At 46.0% G+C, this 24559-nt stretch overlaps 1 protein-coding gene across 1 annotated transcript; it reads right to left on the reverse strand.

Annotated features, from left to right (window-relative positions):
• Positions 1–1937: 1937 nt before the first annotated feature.
• LOC125943579 (uncharacterized) lies at positions 1938–24559 on the reverse strand. The gene is made up of 5 exons (XM_049663012.1): positions 24418–24559; positions 23436–23683; positions 18144–18466; positions 4066–4361; positions 1938–2200 (listed from the first exon to the last, which is right to left on the reverse strand). The coding sequence occupies exons 1-5, from the start codon at positions 24557–24559 to the stop codon at positions 1938–1940; spliced, it is 1272 nt and encodes a 423-aa protein (XP_049518969.1).

Raw genomic sequence — 24559 nt, forward strand, 5'->3', positions numbered from 1 at the left:
CTTTTTACATTGTGCTGCTTATTGCACCGCCATAGCAGCGAACCGCAATGGTTTATCACAGCGTGTTTGTGCGTAAGCCCTTAAGACGTAAGCGCGAAGGGAAAGGGGGTAACGGTATAGCTACCTGTTTCACGTAGTAATATACAGGGTGTTCCTTTTTAAGTTTTACGGAATTTCTAGAAATCGCCTGTGGCAGGTAGCATAATTCTTATTGTTGAGCTGGGTTATTCAAGAGGCGGACATTAGTAGCACGAGAAATCGAAAACACATTCAACTAATTAACAAAAATTGAACTTCTTAGTTAATTACATTACGACACATAGTGCAATTTACGAATTATAGCCGGTGAGTTTGCAAGACGCATCCACTTGAAATGAATTTCCAGGATGACACCAGTTTCGAGATATTACTTCCCAAAGTGTGGAACGAAATACATGGGCGTTCCAGTTACGTTTGTGCTTCAATGTATAAAACAGCATTTTGGTAAAAAAAGTAAGTGGAACAACAGTGCATTTTTACGGCGAGTTTGCTGGCGCATATCTCCAAACTGGTATGATTCTGGAAATTCATTCCAAGTGGATAGGCCTGACAAGCTCCCCGGCTACAATTCGTAAATTCCGTAAAACTTAAAAATGAACGCCCCCTATACCGCTGGAAAGCGAGCGAAGGGACTCTTTCCGCTCGTGCGAAGAGCCTTAAGTGTGCGTGATTCACAGTCAGCAAAAAAATTTAACCACGGGCGTCGTAATGGAGCAGGCGGTTCCTCGAATATTTATTGTCGGAGTGCTTCAACCGGCAAGATCCTGTCCGTCATACTCACGTTACGCAGCTGGTGTTCTAGATCGCAAGCATGTGAAGCACCCGGAGAGCGCTGCCCTCAAAACAAACCGAACAAACGTTGGTGACCCGTGTGAAATATGCAAACAGACAAACATAAAAAAAGGCGCGACCTTACGAGCAAAAAAACAGAGCCCTACATCAAAGCCACCGTAATAGGTGATGCGTGTTCTATCCTAGAAGCTCTGAACTTTGTTTTTCACTTGCGTTTTAGGAGCACAGCGGAAGTACCCGAGTGTGCAGCTGTAAGTCGCTGCTGCCGTTCTGACATCTCTGGCGGACTCTTTTCTCGAAACGCTCCATTTTGAACGAGTAGTGCATTTTGCCATCACGTGTGAGTGTACAGAAAGACACAGACGTTTACGGGACACGGTTTCCACGACAAATGTTTCTAGTTAAATCGTTGCGCTCCTAATTTATTACAAGTATCACATGGTGCACTTTCGATCGTTGTCGAGCTCAATCGATCGGGCTCGAATTTCTCGACCCATGATTGGCTCCCTTATGCAGCTTGCAAACGAACAAATCGCGATCAAGAAATTCGATTCCCATTGTGCTCGATCGCGATCGAAAGTGTACCGTGTGATACCCCTATAGTAGGTCACCACGTATATAGGTCCCAAAGACTACTACAGATCAAAACTGTGAATTTGAGGCTATGTACACAGGCGCCGTATGAATTCAGCTTTTTCGCAAATCTCGTGTCCCGTAAGCTTTTGTGGCCCACTGCCTACCCTTTGGCCGCGAGAGTGTTTTCATAAGTATGTAAATTCACATTTATAGCCATTTTTTACCGCCTGTAGTTTGTTAACCTAATATTATTTGCACGTTTGTAAGCGCAATATCGCTGTTTAAGTGCTTTCGTTCGAATCTTCTGCCACTGTTACATCTCTGTTGTCACATGTCATGGGTTTGATGGTGTAAGCAACGTCGGCGTCGTATAGGAATTTTTTTCTATCGTATTTAGGGGAACGTCGTACATACGGCGACGAGCTAGGTCCCTCGAGTTTCATTTTACATCCGTTCTGGTCAGCATTCACGTGAAGCGCGTAAACATCGCGCTCTTCCGCGCGAAAAAAAGTTTGGCACGTTGCATGGCCTCATGTATAGTTGTACTTGTGGTTGATCATTCGCTGCAGCCCCCGGTCCGAGGAGGCGTCCGTGCAGTAGATGGCCATCAGGACGCCGACCGTGGTGAGCGCCGAGCCCACGGCCGAGCTGAGGAACATGACCGAGCCTGTGCGCAGCACGATGATGCCCACTGCGCCGAACATGATGGTAGCGGTGCCGCTCAGCACCAGCACCCAGATGATCACGTTGCGCGCCACTTCGACCAAATCCGTGGAACGACAGCGTCGGCCCCCTGCGCCCGGCGTGTGCAAGGAAAACCAGAGGGCTATATATAAGTGCAGAGTGATCAGCGCAACGGCAACAATTGGGGCTGCTGCAGGATAGTGTTGCTCTACTTTGACTTCGCGCACAAATTTCGATTTGACGTTCTCGTGTACTAATAAACGCGCTAAAGAAGAAGCTACCGATACAGTATTTTCGAGAATAAGATCTTGAAGGACTAGTTGGATCAGGATAGTAGTACATAGGGATGTGCTGCATTAATGAAAAGCAAAAATAGAAAAAAAATGAATAATAAATAAGCAAAACGGGGGACGCAACACAAGAAGCCACGTAGAAAGTACATTTTTTTTTCAATAATATCAATTGGTAGGTCCGCGCTTACACCGTGCCTATGTGTCTCCTTGTGAAAGTGTTGCTTTCTTTGCGTTAGTGCAGTAATGAACTGCTATAACCGATGCTGTACGTGGGCACGTCGTACGGCAACTATAAATCTTGTCACCGACCACACATCGACTGACTTTACGGTGCCCCCATTGTGCACAACGCAGAAACCTCACCGTTGAAACAGCTTAAGTACTCTTGAATTTACGACGAAATGGCTATATGGCTATATATATATATATATATAGAGAGAGAGAGAGAGAGAGAGAGAGAGAGAGATTGGGTGGATTGTCATCCATTCAGTTAAGGGTTTGCCTCCAAGATGCTCATTCTGTTAATGATCTGTCTCCAAGACGTTCGCGCCGTCGCAATCTATGGTGTGTCCATAGATTGGTATGATGCAAGTTTCGTTGTCTTCTACGTGTACAATATACCATGTACAGATTGCAAATCCCTCTATATCGGTGAAACCGTAAATCTAAACAGACGTTGAAACGGAGCCAGAATGAGGTAAAGAACAGATGCATGTCAAAGAAATGCCTTACTGGAGCACGTGGAAGCATCTGGACCAATATAGACGCACCATAGATTGGGAAGGCGCAAGCTTCTTGGTAACAGACCAAACTCTGCCATCACGGCTTCATCTGGAATCGCCGCTCATCATTCGAGCTACACTGAACACACCTTTAACAGAACGGAAGACGATCTTCACCCCGTATATGCTAACAGGGTGCCCGTACAGGTACCAAAACGTCAATTTCGTCGTTGTGTGGTCAGTGTTCAGATTTTAAATCCACAATATGAGTTTACTCGGCCAGACATTTCTGTCAAACCCTTGACATCAGTACATGAACAAAGCTTGTGAAGTAGCTGGGAAAACTGCGATCTTGTGGGGCTTCTTGCATTGTCGTATGCGTCGTATGCAGTGATGTGTACGCGAAAAAGAAGGAGGGGTGACTGACAGATCTGAGGAATAACCCTTTAGCACGACCTTCAACGTGCCTTGTCTTATGAATATATATATATTTTGTCTGAAAGACTAAAAATCTAATACATATGCTCTGCCGATGTCAATTTAAGCAAATTATTTTCAATCGCATGCGTAATGTCGTGGGAGCTTGTTTATTATATAACACTGCCCAAAGCAGGCTTCAAGTGTGCGTGCGTAAATAATAGCGATTTAACTCTTTCACATAACTTGTCGAGCATAGAGACTTTTGATTAAAAAGCTTTGCTAGCCTGAAGGCGACTGCTGATTTCACAGCACGTGGAGGCCTGTTCATCGCGATTATAACCGGGACCATACTGCCAAGCCACTGGCAGATCACGAATTGCCCTTTCCTAAGCAAATCTTTACGAATCTCCAGCGCTCTAAGGATATGGCCGGATCTCTCCGCTAGCTCCACGTCGGGAAGTTCCACGCTTCTGCGTGAACTTAAAAAAAAAAAAAAAAAAACAGTGCTGGACGAGCGCGCACGTGAGTGAGAGACGCACCACCGACAAACATGTCGCTGGTCCGCAGCTTTCCTGCGGGACATCTGAGCTCGGAGAGGGACAACTTGGCGCACGCGGCGTGATCCTCGAGCCTGGCGAGAAGCAGGTCGTCCTCGTAGTCGTCGGTGCGCGACGACGAGCTCACTCGCACGCGGCGCCGCTTCTGTTGGCGACACGCGCTGGGCCGAAGCCGGTCCAGCTGGCACCGGCCGCGGCTCTCGGACGACGCTGGCGGCCGTTCCAGGCGTCGAAGCGAGGCGGCGCCTCCAGGCAGGCGGCTGCTGGAATCGCGATCCCTGCGGTGCGGTTGTCGCCCAATCAACACTTGTATCGATGCGCGAAACACCCTCCTATGCTCGCGGACAACTTTGTGTGGCAATGAAGGGAAAGCTACAGGGGCACCCGCGGTGGTTGCTCAGTGGTTGTGCTGTTGGGCTGCTAAGCACGAGGTCGCGGGATCGAATCCCGGTCATGGCGGCCGCATTTCGATGGGAGCGAAATGCGATAACACCCGTGTACTTAGATTTAAATGAACGTTAAAGAACCCCAGGTGGTCCAAATTATTCCGGAGTCCCCCACTACGGCGTGCCTCATAATCGAAAGGTGGTTTTGGCAGGTAAAACTCCATAATTTTTAGCTACAGCTAGGGGAAGAACGTACAGAAGTATGAGCGCATCTGAAAGAAGCCCCACATTTTCATCAGCGTTAGTTTAAAAACTGAAGAAGAGAAAACACAAAGAAGTTATTCGCAACAGCTAAATAAGACGAAATAGACCATTTGAATGTTACATTTTACTTATTTCTATTGCATTTCTTATCCAGGTTTGGGCAATGCGAAACCATCGCACGTGAAAGCTACGCTGTTTCACTATATATATCTGTTACATGAAACCATAAGCACTCTGCCGGAATACTTGGCGCAGGGACGCACGTGCAGAAGCTCCGCCTCTGTAGCTTTCCCTTGATTGCCATGGAAAGTTGTACGCGAGTATAGAGATAGCAGAAACCAATTCACCCTTTCAGCCGTGATGTCATGAGAACCTAAGAATTTGGCAAATCTTTAAAAATTAAATTATGGGGGTTTACGTGCCAAAACCACGATCGGATTATGAGGCACGCCGTAGTGGGGGACTCCGGAAATTTGGACCACCTGGGGGTTCTTTAACGTGCACCTAAATCTAAGTACACGGGTGTTTTCACATTTCGCCCCCATCGAAATGCGGCCGCCGTGGCCAGGATTCGATCCCGCGACCTCGTGCTCAGCAGCCCAACACCATAGCCACTGAGCAACCACGGCTTTCTTTTTTTTCTTTATTTCCAGCTTGGCTACAAGCTTGAACAGGAGTTTGTCAGATCACACTCGTTTTATATGTGCTAAAGCATCCCACATTGATATATCTTCATGACAGTCAGTCGTTTTGTAAAACGACACTGAGCAACCACGGCGGGTAATGTGGTAAATCTATACCACTGTTCAATGCAAAGAAAATTAATGTAATATATGTGTCAGCCAATTACGTTCGCCTATTTTCGTGACTTCACGCAAAAGACGAACGGCATTAAAATTGTTGTCTTTCGAGAACTATATTTTTGTGCCTGGAGGCACGAAGGGAAAGTGCAACGCGGATTTGTGGGCTGAATTTGTACTGATTTCTCAGGCTGCTAGTAGCCATTTGATCTTTTAAGAGTAGTTTTCAATGCGAACGTCTGTGTTCCCAGATGACGTTGCAAGACGACGCCACATCCAGGGCGAGCAGAGAGAGAGAGGAATAAAGAATTGTAGGGAAGTTAACCAGATCGCAATATTCAGCTTAGTACCCTGCGCTGGGGGAGGGAAGAAAATGAAAAATAAAAGATAAAGGGAGGGAGATAACGTAAGGCTTTCGGTTATCAGGAGGTCGTGTTCGACGTTTACTGGGATTCTGTCGTCACGTTTTCTTCATCTTTATTTTATTGCCTAAAGATGTGTGGGAACGAAAGTTAATCAATTGATTTGCATTCGACTACGACGAACAGGCAACTGCAGAAGTTCCAAGTTCCAACAGACAAACAAGGTTTTCCCGGAGTAAACTTCTGCCAGGTGCTTAAGATTCGCTGGAGGCAACACACAATTAAGACGCAACCGCAGTAAATTACGGACACATGGGCGTGGCGCCAACTTCGTCATATTGTGCTATAGTTGCACGACTTGCATTGCGATAAGTTCAGAAATAATTTTGAGAGATTATTCTTCAAATAAAAAAAATTAATAAGGAAAGGAGCATTTTTCGCATTCCCCCTCCGTCGGTCGCTACCGCAGCCGATCGAACCCACAACCTCGTGCTGAGCAGGCGAACGACAGAGTGACTAAATCGCCGCGGCCGGTTGAGGGCAGAAAGTCAGGGTGATTCTTTAAGTACAGCTTCCCAAAAACTTCCGCAAGCTATAGTTAGTTAGACATTTGGTTAGTTAGCTAGTTAGTTTTTTAGTTAGTTTACAGGATGGGTTAGTAGTTCAACAAGAGGTGCCGACAAACCGTTCGTAAAGTAATCGCCACGGTTGTTCTGTGGCTGCGGCGCTCTGATGCTCAGTACAACGTTAAGGTTCGATTCGCAACCGCGGCCGCCACTTTCCAGCCGGCGCTAACTAAATACACGCTCATATACCAAGGTTTCGTTGACCAATAAAGAACCACTGGCCATCAAAATAGATCGGGAGCCATCAATACGATGTTTCTCGCAGTCCGTGTGTAGGTTGGGGACGTTAAACTCGATGAACCAATTATCAGTTTATAATGATCGCAGATAATAAAGAAATTACAGTATAGCATTGCCAGCATGTTACGTGAACTTAAGGAACAAACGTGATACCCCCTCCCCTTTCTTAAATCTTGACTCGCAGTGAAAAATAACGCACTGGGCATTGTCGCACTTAAACCTTGGCTGTAGTATGTCGCGAAGTACCTCTATAACGTCGAGCAAACGCCAGTCGGCGAATTAATATGCGTATTCTAATGCTCGTCATCTTTGTTTCGAAGGGAAGTACTTTCCTGTACACGTCGCAGCCTTTCACCGGAAGTTGAGACTCGCGGAGGATTCACACAGGATATCAGAAGAAGAGTGTTTAGCATTGCTTGCTTGCAGTACAATTGTTTAATTTCTCCGAGTTATTCTGCCATGTCCGTTTAGCGATTGACAGTGACGTTTTATCATGATATGAAGTCTGCCAGCAGTCCTCGTTTGTATAACATTAATTTATTTTCAGAGTTCGAGAAGCTTTGTTCCAAATAAATTCGTTAATGTAACTCTCAGGTATCAGAAGCGCGTGCACTGACTTTTCATTGGTGACTGCGCAGTGTCTGTTTTGAAGGACTGGTGAATCCTTTCGTGCGAATGGGCGCACAGTCTGCATGTGACAATTCCCGAAGTTTTTCTGCAGTCAGTGGCGGGTGTAAGAAAAACGAAAGAGAGAGAGAGAGAGAGAGAGAGAGAAAATATACAATGCTTTTCCTCGGCTTAGTACATTACAGGGACACTGAAGATAAACAGATAATCAGTTTAGACTGATTAAGTATTTTTTCAAAACTGTATAATCGTTATTTTCGCGTTAAAGGGTTGACGTTAGAAAAGGAAATGAAGGTCAAAGCTGCATTTATTTAATTTTGGTCCTAAATCTCAGCACCGGTAGGCCAGTGTGACGTCAAAGATTTCAATGTACTTTCTCGTACTTGGGTTGTATAGTGGCTCAGTAAAAGTTCTTGAAACTTACCAAGCTACAAGAAACAAGTGAATCAGCGCGCTTGTCTGTCTGTTATCCTTCGTGCTTAGTGCGGGGTTCAGTTTACCTACCAATTATTGAAGTTCAGTTTTTAACTCCTTTAGAAACGAATGACGTCCTTCTCTTTACCGATAATAAAATGAACAAGACGCGAGCCAGCGCCGTCAAAACCCATGACGTCACGGCCAGATAGAGCGGGAACTTCAAAGCGGTGTCGCCAACAGCGTTGCGTCCTTGCGTCTTTTCTGGCTTCCCAAACCTTCTTTCGCCGTAAGAGTAACCTTTATTGCTTTGTTTTTAGGTATCGTAGAAGAAGGAGAATTTACTAAAGCAGCTGATCTTATTTTTCTGTTTAGCGCATACATTTACAGCATTTAGCCCGCAGTTGCGCTTTCATCCAAGCTGAGCGACTTCTCCCGTTATGGAAGCAATGCTGGCGTAGTCGCTGCACCGCTTGCTTATAAAGTGCACCCAACGCTCCAAGAGCGGATGATTGCACCGGCGATACGTCAGCCACAGAAAACGCGTGCTTCGAAGCAAGGAGTAAGCAGAAACAACAGCAGCAGTGCCGGACAGTGAAGTGCACGCTACCGGCATTGAGCCAAGCCGCTGCGTGGCTCCTTCAAGCGACGACGCGCCAAGTCTTCCAGCAAGCGGCCCCGCGTTTCCTCATTTTAACTTTCACGGCGAGATGGCGCGCGCTATTCCATGTCGGTACGTTCAGGTACAAACGATGGTCTGGTGTAAGGTGTGTAGAGCTTTTGAGCCACTGGCAGGAGTGAACTTGTGGATCAGTCTAATGGAAGCAAAGGCGCGGAAAGTGGTGGGGGAGAGGAAATTTTTTTGTTGTTGTTGTGCACCACCACTGCACCATTTGTGTGACTTTTTTTGCTCTGAAATTATGTAACTTTTATCTACCGCAATCAGAAAACCTTGAAGCCAAGTATGTGTTTCTATATAAGTTTTATTATTATTGCATCGCCCATACTTGACAACCCGTCTGCGTCGAGTAGAAGTATATGAACAAAATAATAATGTTGGAAGCTGCGATTGTTCATTAAAAGAAGAATTAACGATTACGGTGAGCCCAAGAGAACAGTTAGAAGAGGGGCGCAAATGAATTTGTACAGAGACGAAGGAGACAGGACGAACAAGAAGTACTTCAACTATGCACAGGTGAACGGTGCTCAAGGCTTAGAAAGAATCTAAGCATATAGGTGACTGAAAAGTAACAGTGCACGCTTAAAAAGGCAATACGAATAGATTTAAAAAACGAAAGAAATAAAAACGTATTACTTGTCGTAAGTAACCAAAATTTCTTTTTTTTTTCTTTTTCCTGTGTCAGTGAAAGTGTCTGGTACAACAGGGGGAAGGGCGACCTAACCCCCCTCCCCCTATTGTTGACCTGTCTCTGAGCTATATAGGGCTAGTTGGTTAGTTTAGGTTCCATAATGAAAAAAAGAACGCAAAAGACAGAAACGATAGTTAAGTCAGACTGTAGTAAGATGAAGACAAAGAAAAGAAGGCAAGAAGAAGGAAGACAGACTTGGGCATTGTATGTTTGTGCAGTGGTCTGATCAACAAAAGTAGCCCTCTTTAAAGCGAAGCTTTCCTAGGTAACTTTCCCAGGTTTGGCTTGGCTGCCTGGCTGTTGGGCCGGTCGCTATCTCACCGGATATATTTGTGGATATGTATACAAAGGTTATGTGAAAGTACCCGGAAAGCACACTGACCTGTTAGTGGAATGTTGAATTTCACTAAACGGTTTATTTCATTTACTTGATTTAGCCATTTGGTATGTGCTATATACTGGGGGTGTGTCCGTTCTTGGTCAATCCTCCGGAAGCGCCGTGTCCCACTGTGACACATGAGGTACAGAATCCGTAAATGTTGCTTGATAAGTGTCATACACTTTTCCGTGCATAGTACGCCTGTAATCACCATTCTTTTCTCAACAAGCACCACACATCGCCTTCGTCATTGTGACATCGCTGCGTATACGTGTCACATTGTGCATCCACCCGATTTGGAGTTCGCATTTCGGCATAGTTGTGAGAACTATGCAGTGCATAAACATGAAATTTGCATTACAATACAGTTGTCACCTTAGTGGTGGATAAACATTCCATGAGATTACACGTTGCATAGAATGAAAGTACACAAAAATTGTACAGATCGCCACTATAGTTTTAAAGCATTCATTTATTCGCTTTACTTAAGTTTAGTTTCACGTGGATTCCATCATCTACGTTAGATATGCATTTTATTTTTTTTCTTGTCCTTTGCACGACGCAAGAGTTGTTCACTGTCTTCTAGGTTGTCCGTGCCCATTGCGCTGTTTTTAGTACTGTGCGCTGCGCTTTTGGGGTCGCTGTCGTTCCTCGTCCGGTTATTAGCGAAAGAAACGAGTCGACCTTGCCAGACCACCGAATAATTAGCCCGTTCTCTGGAATTGCAACTTTATACATATTTGATACGCAGTCAGCGCTTCTGGAGCGCAGGTACGATTCATTTGTCAGCAGTGTACCAGCGTGACAGTTTAATCAACGATATAAGTATTGATATAATTAATTAGACCCGACATTAGTACTGAAGGTTACGGCCCGGGTTCTCGGCCAGTCTGTTGTATCCAAAACAAAATTCAGATAATCTCGCTCGCAAAACGGCAAATGCGTTAAAAGAGAAATACGCCAGTCCTGAGGCCCAGTCGGCCTTCAAGTATACTTTCTGCCATCGGGTTTGATGCAACGCAATTCTTGCCGCAACCGCTCATGTCATCGTGGAAGGCGCAATGACAGATCACATCCTCCAATTCCGAGGAGCCTGACAGTAGCACGTAAGCGGATGGCGGTTACGAAACACACGCACGAGAGACGTAAGGATTGTTGCGTCTGGAGTAGGCACTGTGGCAGACAGCTTCTATACTCGCCGCCTTCTTCCATCTAATTTACAACGGTTCAACAGCATCCCTGTAGGACACTCGACACGACAGATTAACTTGAGACATTACAAAAGCCTACTTTACTAGACTGAAATGATCCATTTCTGCTTGCATTTGTTTATTTTTTTTTGTAAATTCCTCGATTTCTTTTTCTCTCATGACGAGCTGAAATGAGAAATGCGTTACCAGGAAATTCGCAAATGCTTTCCCGCGTGCACCAAATGAGTGTTTGTTTCTGCAAGATTCCTACGATCGCGTCAAACTAAAACATTTTATGACAAGCTGAAGTGTGCGAGGACAGTGACTTCCCCATCGCTTGCCGTCCCCACCTTACGGCAGTGGGAGATGAGGTGAGAAAGAGACTCAAAGTGCCGCTATCGTGATCAACAGTTCTCAACGCTTGGTATCGTGCATAAAAATGCAACTCACGTGCACCACAGGGCACCGGAAAGGCGCGTAAATCACACAGTTATCCTGTGGAAAGGTGCGCATTCGAAACGCCATAGTCTGTGCAATTCAAATAATTTGTGTAGATGAGCCAGGAAATTACGTTCTCCCACTTCCGTGACTTCACGGTGCAGTCGAATCTTTTTCATTGTGGACATCTCTCGGGGACTATACATGTTTTGGAGCGAGGGGAAGGACAGTGCGGTTTTGTGGGTGGAGCTTTTGCTGATTTCTTCGGTCGTCACAGAATTTAGATACGTACCTCTGGGTACTGCAGGTCTTGTCACTTTGCCACGCACCGCATTTCGTGCCCCACACGTTTTCCAGTACACACACCTGCATCGCCTAGACCCCGATCCCGAACCGAGATAACTGTATTTAGCCGACGGCGGTTTGAAGCAGATCTTAACGCGAGAGCGTTAAGGGCCCCGTGTCACAGAAAATCCGTTGTCGGCGGCGACGTCGGCGTTAAGTATCGGCGTCTAGCGGAAATAACCATGCCGAACCACATCATTCCGAACCACTCCGACCACACTGGCCCTCCGCGTGGCGCAAGGCGTTAGTGAAGAAAAATTGAATTTCTCAAAGTAAAATCCGTCAGAAAAATCGTAAAGTACGACTTAACCACAACCTGCAGGCGTGATAGCGTCGCATTGTAATTTGAATATACGAGAAAAAAGCCTGATAAGCAGCCAGCGATCTTTGAATGCTATCGCGTTCCACTCTTAAAGGCGAAGCATCCTCCAATTCTGATGGTGTTTGGCTGTACTTTGGTTCTAGAAAACATTGAGGGAAATGTTGACAACCGAGCCTTTCTAAATTTTGGACACGGCGCGCGCCTCGGGGCAACAGCAACTAATTATTAAAATAATAAAAAAAAAGGTCATAGGGCCTTCACATTTTGATATAACACGGCTTAAATTGCTCCTGTAAAAATGTCTTCCCAGCAATGCATTTGTGTTTAAAAGTGAAGCCGACTTTAGGGGATCAGTGTAAGCTTGGCCTTTGTAAGCTGGCTTTCCGACGTTGTGTATTGCAGTGAAGCCTACTCATAAAGAAAAATGTGATGCGAACGGAGCCCGAAAGCGTCCTGCAATTTTAACAACGTTTCTTGATTTTCACATCAAAATGGCTGGCGGTGCTGCTTGTGACGACTGCGACAGCGAGGAAACTATCGAATATGTTCTTTGCCGCTGTCCTCGCTACAATACAAACAGGCGGTCCTGCGTTGGAACGTCTCCCCGACCGGCCGCTTCTGGAGCAGTCAATCATGAATTGCCGGCCTATGCGGTCGTTGCACCACAAGTCGATAAATGCGCTATGAACTTTCTAGCTTCGAGTATCCTATTAGCGAGACTTTGATACTAACAGGTGTTCCCCACCCACTCTACTTTTTTTCCCCCGCACTTGGTTTATTTTTTGGCTATTCTTTCCCTCAATTCTTTCTTTTTCCTAGTTTATGGATTGCAAACCAGAATTCTCTCTTTCCATTAAGCTCCCTGCATTTCTCAGCTCATTTTTACATTTCTCTCTCTTTCTTGCCACCATCATACCGTAATTAGCAAAACCTTAATTGTTCCTAAACGTAAATACATGTTGCGTAGCGTAGAATAACTGCGAACTCTAAAATCAGAGGGGTGCAGGCAGTTGTTTGATGTGGTAATAACTAATTGTTCTTTACCAAACAATTTTTTGAAGCTCTCGTATTCCCCAATGAACGTACACTGAACGTACATGTACTCCGTTGGGGTACAAGACTCACTCCTGCCGAAAATGAGTTGCAGGCATGTTCTTTGAGCTTACAATACTTTAACTGTATTAGTCAGGCTTCCTTCGTTTATCACGAGCAAGGGCAACATCGAATGCATTTGCGAAAAAGCGTGTCTCTTCGTTCTGTCCATCATTTGATTTCCTCACCGATAATCCCAGCTTTCTGGCTTCTCTCTCTCTCTCACACACACTTTTTGCGCTTGCAACCACACTGAAATCCACAAACTTTAGAATAAGATATTTCCTAGGTACTCCCAGTAGAAAATCCACAAATTTTAGAATAAGATATTTCCTAGGTACTCCCAGTAGAAAAATATATTTCCTAAAAAAATCACACATGATTTCGCTGCTCCTGGACATGCAAGGTTTTCATGAATGCTGGTATCTGTGCCAAAACAAACGAATGTTTGGAATTCATATGAAGGCCATGTATAGAGGTTGGTGATGTTCCGCAGACTTCTCATCTACCTTACTGATGACGCGGGTATATTACCCATTGTTGAATATACCTTTCTAAAGCTGCAGCCTGTTATCTTGGCTGATTGAAGTCAAGTATGTTGCCCTCACTCGCTTCAACATTGTCTTAATGATTTCTTGCACAATACCGAAACCAAGTTAATGTATCTATAATACTTCAGTTTCTTACGTCGGTTTTCTCATGTTTTGATATTATGTTGAAATTATGTGGCGTTGCGTATGGAGGGTGGCACGCTGTTCAAGAAGATGCAACGACAAAGACACAACATACCAAGGAAAAGACAGGCGAAAGGAAAGAAGGGTGTCTCCTCTCAAGAACAGCATCCCATTCAAGAACAGCATCCCCCGCCACATTTTCTGACATTGACTGTTATTCCATTTTCTCCTGCACCTATTTACCTGCACGTGACCTCCAGCCTTATTCTAATTTGAGCCTTATAGTTAAGCAAGAGACTCCCATTTGTGCTCCTCAACTACGCGTTAGTGCCTAAGACACTGTTCTGGGTGCCATACAGTTCATTATACAATTCGCTTGCTGCCTTTCTTATATTGTCACGGGGATTCACGAGTACACGGGAGAGACGGAAGCTTATATATTACAATAATTACAGGCTGCTGCTACCGCATAATGGCTGACAGCATCTCACACGGCATGTCCCGTCTTCTTCCCTTCCCGTAGCAAAGCGGTCCTTTAACGACATGCTCATACGCAATGCCTCGTAACAATATTGTCGAAATTGGTATAATATTGACCTTCTTATTTTTACCTACATACACATGCTAGTGCTAAGCCTCCTTTGTGATTTCATGTTTCTACATTCATTTACTGCTTATTCAATATTTCCAGTGTTATACTTTCGAATGCCACTTGTTTTTTGCCCGTTGAAAAGTTTCAGCAATTCAGAGATTTGGACCAGCTCTCGTGGGCTCGATTTCACTACGGTCGTTTTGAGGGTGCTGCTATTGTAAAAACAACAGTCAGTATCCGCACCAACTCAATAAACATATTTTATAGATATCAGCAATGCAGAAAACACATAATTCGTAGATTTGAAATCGCCCTTTCAACAACTAGGTCCGAAACGAATCAAATAGCACATTCCAAGAAGAAGCAATAAGGCGGAAAGAAACAAACAATACGATTAATGAACATGCGAAAATAAGTGCCTTCAACCTCCATTCGTGTTATTAATTTCTATATACGAATCAAATAGCGCATTCCAAGAAGAACAAAGAAAGCGAGAAAAGAAACCAGCAGGGAACATAGGAACTTTCAACCTCCATTCATGTTATGCCCTTCTATATAAGGAGGACAGGTAACTGATGACGGCTATTAGGATTATTAGTTGTACAGGATCATATCGCGCCCAATAACTAGGATTCTGCATTTTGGGAGTTTATTTTTGGCCACATTTGAAGGGTGTTTATTGGAGTTTATTCTTTTAAATAAGTTCGGAGTCGTTCGGTACGTTTCCATTTAACACATAGTTACATGCCCCAAAATCGGAGTTTTACGAGTTTTAATTATTTCTTGCAAAATATAGGCAACTGCTCTCTAATACAAGAACGCACTCTTTCGAGCAACTGGTACCAGAAGCAGTGTCGGTGGTGGCAAATTGTAATATATACAAGCATACTGTCCAATGTTTGCATACGCAACTGTGACATGCTCCTTCTTGTTCAAGACACGGAACATAGAGTGCGCCCTTTCGACGTTCGCACTAGATACTGGGAAGTCTAGGAGAAGCACCGCACAACGTGAAAGGAGAGGCCAGTTGTGGGCATGCATGTGACAGAACACCATCGGCTCAACAATTTTGTTCACATCACATGCCTGGTATTGCAAAAAGTCTTCCGCAAGTCGGGGTATATCATTGTTATCTGGTACAACTAGGACAAAAAATAAATAGCAAGCAAGTCTCGGATGTCCGGGGCAACTCGCTCCTTTCGCTGGGTGTTTATAATTTTCACCCAGGACAAGAATGAATCGCTGTTATACTACAGTTCACTGACAATGCTACTTTCGACAGTACGGTTTCACTTGTCAATTACAGCGTGGTACTAGTACTGCCTAAAGGAACCAGCAACGTCTGGTCGCTTTTCCTCATGAACAACGTCAAGCGTACAACGAAGAAACGTGAAAAAAAAAGAACGTTATACCATAGGCTGAACCTACAGCAAGCTCTACATTGTTTTCAATCTATAGCTTCATTTGAGAGCGTATCTTAAGTCGATGGCTACACAATTTGGCAGATTAACACAATATTTGAACTTGATGCTCACCACCCCGTTAAAAAGAAGCTCTCTACTAGCATTCATCCAGGAGAGGCCTGCGCGTGTTCCTGGTGTGTTCTGCCAAAAAGGAAAGCGCGTCGAGCGCCATCAAAGGGGACAGTGTAGAGCGGCGAGTAGCGCTCTGCCTGTGTACGCCTTCTTCGTCCCCATCTACGGGCACTAAACGAACATTTTCTTAGCAAGGAAACTTTTGATTGGGTTTTTGTATCTCCAGCACAGTTTGTTGTGCTTTTTGGCGTGTGGTTTTTTTCTGATTATGTCATGCAATGCGGTGTTCGCGTTCGCGGCGAAATTTATTGGCAAGTCCGAGGAACAATAGCCATCTTCATTTTAAGGCTATACACGTGCCCTCAAAATCGGAGTTTTTCGGTTAAATTACAATTCTTTTTTACCGGCGAGTGTTTTGCAGAGTTTTTCGGATTTATCCGAGAACGCCGCACCCTGTACCTATAGCTAAGAGAATCGGCAAGCGGCCATCTGTGTTAGCGTAATCGTGCTGAGCGGCGTCCTCGAGTGACATTTTCTCGTCCCGCTCGACGACCTATGGCGAAGCACGCTTCCAGGAGGCCAAAACCAAACTGCTCGCAGTAGGCATGTTCTGAACTTGCGACAAGCTGTTGCGCCACAATGCGTGCTGCTAAGTAGATATTTCCGGAGCCCGACGTTATCATTTTGATTCACGCCCTCGGAATTTATAAACATTAAGGTAAGTCACTCAAGTTTTAAAAAATCGAAAAGGCTAGTTCATGGTCATAACATCGCTATGTCAGAACTTCGTCCTGCTCGTATTAACTTTAAGCGGTTGTTTAACTATGGGGTTTTACGTAACAAGGCCACGATAATGCAATGAGAGAGAGATAGAGAGATATCAAGTTCATTTACAAAAGGCACTTTGTTCAAGCCGTCTCTGGATTCATTTTGCCCAAACGAGATTCTTTTAAACATGCATTCAAAGCTCAAAAAACAAGAGGTTTTTTTTTAAATTATTTTTTTTTTGCATCCCACTGCCATCGAAATGAAAACGCGCATCTGGGAATCAAACCTGCGACTGTCTGCTCTAAAGCCGAATACACAGTCACAAAGTCGCCGACCACGATATGCAGGTGTTCCCTAACTAACCTTAATACTTGACGGTAGTTTTTGTTTTAAATCTCCCTGCCTCTCCTCCTTCTCTCTCTCTCTCTCTCTCTCAGGTGGTTTAGTGCCAGGAAAAAACCTACATTAGCTACGACTTTGCTTTGAGCCACGTAGTCGATATCATCGACGGTAATGACCATGTATGTGGATACGTTGGCCGCGTAGTGCCTTGACATGTCGCTGGCCCCTTAATCCTTTCGCCTTCCTTCATTAGTCGAGCATTACCGTCGCCGAAAGTAGAGTGGCACGTACCGGGGAAAGAGGCAATTCACTTTCTTTTTACAGTGACAGCTGTTTTTCGAGACACATACAACTGCATTCGCGACGTCGCCAATAGTTTGCGTAGGCCGTCGTCGTCGTAGCTACCGGCTATAATTGTCATCGCGTCATGCCAAGTATAAAGAGTGAAGGTGAGAATTAAGGCACGTTGGGTGGTATCGAAGCCTGGGAATTTCAATTTCAAAAACTCACTGACGATTACGACACTCGCTAATGCGAAATTTGAGCGCAGCTCTTTATGTGTTTTGAATTCCACCGGTTGCGTCGCTCATTGTTCAGAAAGAAAGCGCGAACACGGGAACGCGTGGCTCGCGTAGAGCGCATTCTCTAGCGGCGGCCGCGCAGGTAAAGTAGCGCATGCGTAGTGGCTGCCAGTGGGTCCGAAGCCCACGCCAGCGCTTTGTTTCCATATATGGTATCAGTGGACGCGCTCACCGCATGCCTTGCTAATGATGTCATCGGCGACCGAGTGACGGCGCAGGCTACTATGGCGCCATCTCGTATCGGGTCGCCACCGTAGAGCACGCCTTGTGCGGTCGCTTTCCTCCTCACCCTTTCGCCATACTCTCCTCCTCCACTTTCCTCCTCGCGCTGTCTTCGCTATCACCGTCTTTCATCCTCCGCTGCGCTCCACTCGTTCGTTCTGCCGCTTACGCCGACGCCGAGCTGCGCTCTAAAAATGCACCTCAACAAATTCCTACACCAGGACGTCTTCCAATTCCGAGCGCTAAGAGCATCACCGCCTCTCTAGCCATTGGTTGCAATGCGCATTACGGCGCTAGATTGTGAGAAACAGAGAGAAGAAAAAGTAGGCCTTGAAAGCCGCGGTTGTCAATGGCACTTCGTTCACACGCTGCTGCGATGGATTTTAGACGCTGATACTGCGCGAAACAGTGTAAGTCCTGCGTGGTTTCAACAAAACTTCGAATTCTGTCTTTCTGTTTGTAAATGGATGATAGAATGCATTTACATGTACCTGCAGCAGTAGTGGTCGACGGTGGACGAGGAGATGCCGACAAACGAGGTGCAAGGCTGGATGTCTTCGCGGAGGAAGCGGCTCCTCCGGGCCCCGAACGTCATGTCGTTGGCCGACGCGAGCTCGTCGTCGCCTTCTGGCAGCAGCATGCAGTGCGGCGGCGGTTCGGAGCGCGCGTGCGCATCCACGCCCGCGCCGCCCAGGAGGCTCCGCTGGCGCCGGGGCTTCTTCCAGAGCTCTGACATGGCCGACCGCTGAGCGCGAAGCTTCGTGCGTCGCAGCACGGTGCGACCAGGACCACACGGGCCGTGTGCCGCCAGGCGCTGCACAAACGTGATAGGACAGGAGCGCAAAGGGCTAACTACATGAAACGCATTGCAGACGTATCTCTGGCGTTGCGTCGCGCGATGTCTGAGCGTATAACGGCCGTGTTATCATTGCGATAGCAATTATATGGACACTCCAGGCACATTACCGCCGTTGGTGTCGCCGTGATGTTCCCTATAAAGTCCAAGTACGATAACATCGTCGCCGCGCGCCGTATACTGTATGTGCGAGAGAAAGCGTGCGAGATTGAGTCGGCGAAGGTGGCTCAATCTCGCGCACGCAAAGGTGGAAGGAGGGGAGGCTACGCACCGTCTTACATCATGCACAAGGGAACCGGGGGGTGGGGAGGAAGGGAGGGAGGGAGGGGCATACTACTCCGGCAGCGGCTGCGTATGGCGCGGCCGCGCGGGCCCTATCTTGAAAGCGATCTGCGATGGCAACAGAGTGCGCCGAGTGCTGATAACTTCGTGTGCGCTGTGTTCTCGCAGCTTAGTACGCGTTGAAGCGAAAGGCAGCACGAAGGTCAATTCGCTCGTGCCTGCCGCCGCGCTTCCTCACTCCAGCGTTTTGACAGCGAGTGTGCATGGCCATAGGGTGAGATGTGTTCATGTTTGCTTCTGCGCGCGTGACACCATGCTTGTTAATTTAGTTAGTAAGTAAATGTTTACAATTTTATACGGCCGATAAAACTACTATCTCTACTTCATATAGCTGTCTACTAATTTGCTTCGCAATCGATGCTTTGCCTTGCCGACGAAACTGCGATTTTTTATTCTCTAATTGTGTTCCAAGAGTATGTACCTATAGCTGTAATATTTAATATGATCAGGACACACAGGACACGCACATGGCACAGTTAGAATGCGTGCGACACTACCGTCAATTAGCGGTTTTCTATATCTAAGGGCTTGCCCCCTGCAGTAAGGCAACTGCGTCGAAATATTGGCGGAGTCTTTAAATGTCCTTGACTTTATAAACGACGAGATATATGGTATCAGCACCCGCCGTGGTTGCTCAGTGGCTATGGTGTTGGGCTGCTGAGCACGAGGTCGCGGGATCGAATCCCGGCCACGGCGGCCGCATTTCGATGGGGGCGAAATGCGAAAACACCCGTGTACTTAGATTTAGGTGCACGTTAAAGAACCCCAGGTGGTCCAAATTTCCGGAGTCCCCCACTACGGCGTGCCTCATAATCAGAACTGGTTTTGGCACGTAAAACCCCATAATTTAATATGGTATCAGCACTACAGGTATGTGTCCGAATTATTATTATTTTTATTATTACTAATATTGTAGTAGTTGTAGTAGTTATTGTTAGTAGTATTCGTAACAGTAAATAACTAGTAAGACATCTTGCAGTTGTGAGATGACCCAAATTTCTCTGGGTGTCCAACGTCTTAGAAAGCATATAGTACGAAGATAACTGGCTATCCCATATATATTAGTCCATTTTTAAGAGGTATCGCGCACTATCACATTCCGGTACTGTACGGCCATTATGCAACTAACATTGCGGCAAAGAATACAGTGAATGCATAATGAATCCCTACCAATAAAACCGGTTTCCTCTTCTCTTCGAAGTACGTTCGCTCTGCTCGTGGCCAAGATAAGTGAACGTATACTTCATCGCGCAGTACAGACGCCCACACTTCTGTATAGAGCAATTGAGCGCTGTGTTGCAGTGCAAATAAAGAGCAATAACATAGCAGCCTGTAAAGCTACAAGGTACGGGGCTGCATAGACGATTTGCCTAAGTCGCAAATGCTCTTGTCTGCAGTGCAGATTTACCCAACTAACGGCTGCACGGGTCAGCTTTCAGATGAAGCCAGTGCGCTAGCTGCACATGTCCGGGGCTTGTCTTTTCCTCGCGATTTCACCACGAGAGCCACATCTACATTTTCCACGTCACAGGACAGGCAGACAGTGCTCGTAGCGGCTTAGTCATTTTTGCAAACAGTGCGTATAGCACTGTTTGCAAAAATGACTACGCCGCCATTAGTTGGGCAATCTGCCTGGCAGGAAGGCAATATCCTTACAATTATGTTGTTGTTCACAAACCGCGTGTCTCAAACGAGCAGCAACGCATGCACTAATCTTGTTTTTTTTTCTTGTTTTTTTTTTTTTTACATCGCGACGTACTGATTCAGCACTCTAGACGGTAGTGTTGGCTGTTCTACAGTAACTTTCGATAATTGAGTTAATTGTAAAGTACAAGCAATTATTCCCGCTCAAGGAGTGATCAGAAAAAAAATGATAAACGTGTTTAAGAGAGAGGAGAATCTCTAGAGGAAAGGCACAGAGATTGGCCTGAGGTAATAGTCCTCTAGCCTGCCACTCTGCTCAGATGGAAAGGAATGATGAGGAACTGAGGGGTATGAACAGAGATGATGAGGGTCGACAGTAAGGTGTGACTTTATGCCCGTTCGTGTCCGCAGGATCTGTACAGAGTATGGAAGCTAAACCTCTGTTAATAAAAAAATTCTAAAAAAGCCTTGATGACTCACTATACGCTGACATGAGCGCGACCAAGGGTCCAGGATCACTTTTTTTCCAGTCAACGGCCTGTTGTCAGTGCTTAAAGACAGGGGGCCCGGCCCCCTGTCCATTTTTAAGGAGGGGCTCGGCTCCTCCTCGGCAGATCAACTGTAGCACTGCGGCACCTATGCCTCGTGCTATGCTAAGCCTTGTGCGGCAATTCTAACTCTCCATTTTTCGATTAATAACTTAATCGCGATTAATCGGTTGATGTGGCATGAAAAAAGAACAACAGGAAAGCAGGTATTATCGTACTCCTGCATGCATTTCCCTGAGGCACTGCACATGACGGTCACCACCCTTGTTCGACTAAGATTCTTGACACAGCATACTGTTTCATGAGCCATCTGCTCGTGAATTAGTGAAATTTCCCCTTGGTTTCTTTAGGTTACTAGTTATTTTTCATAGGTTTAGTCGTGCATTATGAGTGCTATGCTATACCAAAGGCGCATGAATTTTGTGCACTTTTGTAGGTAAATAGGTGTGAAACCATGAAACATATTCTTGTAGTACCTGAGGTTGTCAATAAAGCAAGGCAACTAATGATCTATGTTGCAGTTAGACTTATTTAGTTTGAGTTATAACATAGCTTTAACCCTTTACCTCCCGAGTTATTTTTGAAAGAACGTTTTCAAAATGCCAATTTTCTTAAAGTGTTTGATTGAAACGGCGCATTAAATGAATGGCTGAAATACACGCTCACTAATATGTTTATTAGCGGTACACCCATACTATTTTTTAATTCTAGAGAAAGTTGGCTTCATTACACTGATTGAAGTTGGATTTTTCAGCGCCAATAAAGTAAACAAAAAGTGAACGTCCCAAAAGCAAGTTTCCTTGGTCATCAAGTAAGATGCGTTAATGCTTGCTTGTGAGCGCGATCGATATGGTTGGTAATTCGTTTAGTAAGCGAATGTTTACTGAAATTGATACGGCCGATAAAACTGCTAACCTTACTTCTTATAGCTGTTTAGTAGTTTGCTATCGCAATCATTGCTTCGCCTTGCGAGCGAAAATGCAATTATTTCCCTACGTGCTTTTTGTCATTTTTGCCTCCTCTGTAGTCGCAATCTTTTGATCTTGTGCTTCCCTTTTTATATATAAATTGATAGCCGTCGCCGTAGCACTATTGGTAGCGCAGCGCTAGCGTAATGCGGAGGTTATGGGTTGTGGGTTATGTTATCCTCTCGTCTACATTCATTTCCCTTTTTCGTTCCTTCATAGTTCAGTCACAGCAGCTGATTTCATCTATGCCTTCATGGCTTCGTTGTCTGTTGGCTTTTTATGGTCTTGATTAACAAGATTCGAGCTCTTCGGTTTCCCTTATTCTCGTGCGTATATATTTACCATGATTTTACTGACGTTTGATCCGGGTACCGGCCTTCGCTCCGACGGAGGCCTGACCCCGACTGGAACGTCACTAGCATCCTTGTATTTTTCCTACGTGCTTCTATTCTTTGATTATATCATATATATATATATATATATATATATATATATATATATATATATATATATATATGAGTGTGCGCGAGCTAAACTGGTCGCTCCCCCCCCCCCCCCCGCCCCCTCCACCGAAGAGAGACTTTAAGCCCGGCCTGTTGTTAATTTGCGCTAACGAAGAGGTCAGTGTCTGCCATTCACACTGATGTTGGGGACAAGCCACAAGCACGTGCTCCACTCTTTCAAGCACTTTGTACCTATCACAGTCTAGCGAGTCACGTAAAGGCAATACATATAGTCTGAACCTGTGCAGGACATTCGCATGGCTACGTAACGTTTTTTTAAGCGATCGAGACCATCCACACGTTTGCGGCGATTTTCTTCTTGTGTTCAATATCTCACTGACGCTTTCCGCATAGCATGTTTAACTTCCTGAATAAACACACTGGCTATGAGGGACGCCGTATAGGGTTGGCCCCGAAATAATTTCGACAACTCGGGGTTCTCAAACGTGCACCTGACGTGCGTGCGAGTCTCCTTGCATTTCTCTTCAATCGCAATGCGGCCGCGGCAGGTGGTAATCGAACCCGCGACCTCGTTCTCAGCAGCATAACGTCATAGCCACTGAACCGCAGCAGCGGGTGTGGGTCAGCGGAACACATTTGGTCCTACGAGTGTAGAATGTGATTCGCCATTGGAAAACACCCGTACACGCGAAGGCGTACAAATACAGCGGCTTTGGGGTTGTGCTGCTAAGCCCGAGGGGGACGGGATCGAATCCCGGCCGCGGCGGCCTGCCTTTCGGTTGGGGGCTAAATGCACGAAGCGTCCGTGTTTCGTTCATTGGGTGCACGGTAAGGAACCCCAGGTGGTCAAATTAATCCGCAGTCCCCCACGACGGTGTGCGTCATAATCGTATCGCGGTTTTGGGCACGTAAAACCCTGGAATTTTTATTTTTTAAGCACTCACGGGATTGTAGTCTATACCTGAAGGGAGCGCTGCTCCCGGAAAGCGCTGGACTCCGTGAGGAGGCTGCCGTCACTGGTGAACTGCATGTACCGGGTGTGCACCGAGCTGGAGCGGTCGTTGTCTTCTCGCGGGCTCCGGCGGAGCTCCGGCGAGCTGCTCCGAATCGCCGCTCGTACGCCGGGTACATCGGGCACGTTGGGTTCGAAGTAACAGGCCTTCTTCACTTTGGCCAGCGAGCACTGCGCACCGATGGGCTTCACTGCTCCTGGAGCAGAGAGATCGGGAAGTCGCTCGCGTATAGACTTTTGCGAACAGCGAGACGATGAAAACATTAACGTCTACGAGTGAGAGTAGATGTTACAAGCTAGCCGTCAACCTCCGATCGGGCCAAGTCATTTCATAAGCTACTATAATTTTGTAGCTTCGAAAACAGTTATGGTGCTTCTGAGAAAGTTGGTGCGTCATTAATACAATTGCAGCATAGTGTGAAAAAAGAGAACCAAATCTCAAAAGAAACAGAAAGAAAAATGGAAGCAGCCGCAGGAAGCATATGATCTCGGTTCGCCTCGTGCGTTTGTGAAACTGTGTTTGTGTGCGGGCGTGTGCCTGTGCGTGCGTTACAGGGAGCAACCCGTTCCTTCATGTATAGTGACGTGCGGCCTTCTTGTCTGCATAACTTTGATGCAAATCAACGCCAGACTACTTCAGTGGATGGAATTGGTTCCGCCGATAATCGAGGAACTATGGTAATGACTACAAAATCGCGTTCTGTGATCTACATGCCCCAAGTCTCAGAGTGAGACTACAATCAAGCACATTTCGGCTGGGTACAAAGTCACGAGCTGTCGCAACTGGCCGCGGCTACTGGCACTGCGAAGACCAGCACACGGTCGACTTGACAATAATGCGGCGTCGGTAACGTCTCACTTCGCTTGTCTATTGTGGAACTTTCAAGCACAATAACGTATAGAGGAAATCAAAGTAGCTGAGGGGTCAAACCTGCGCTTCCTGCAAGATGTACGGGTACGAAGTCCTTGACGGCGATCCCTTTGACGGGCAGCTTGCTGAATGGGGCCGCACCCACGTCCGCAACGACACCTGCGAGGTAAGTGTCCCCTCGTGGGTCTGCGTCAGGGTCCAT

Source organism: Dermacentor silvarum, chromosome 2 (assembly GCF_013339745.2).
Source record: "Dermacentor silvarum isolate Dsil-2018 chromosome 2, BIME_Dsil_1.4, whole genome shotgun sequence".
In the NCBI taxonomy this organism is placed as follows: domain Eukaryota; kingdom Metazoa; phylum Arthropoda; class Arachnida; order Ixodida; family Ixodidae; genus Dermacentor; species Dermacentor silvarum.

Coding starts and splice junctions, on each gene's coding strand:
- LOC125943579 (XM_049663012.1), bottom strand. CDS start 24,559: ATGGACCCTGACGCAGACCCACGAGGGGACACTTACCTCGCAGGTGTC. Junction 23,684..24,417: donor ACATCTTGCAGGAAGCGCAG/GTTTGACCCCTC, acceptor TCTCTGCTCCAG/GAGCAGTGAAGCCCATCGGT. Junction 2,201..4,065: donor CAGCGACATGTTTGTCGGTG/GTGCGTCTCTCA, acceptor CGCCGGGCGCAG/GGGGCCGACGCTGTCGTTCC.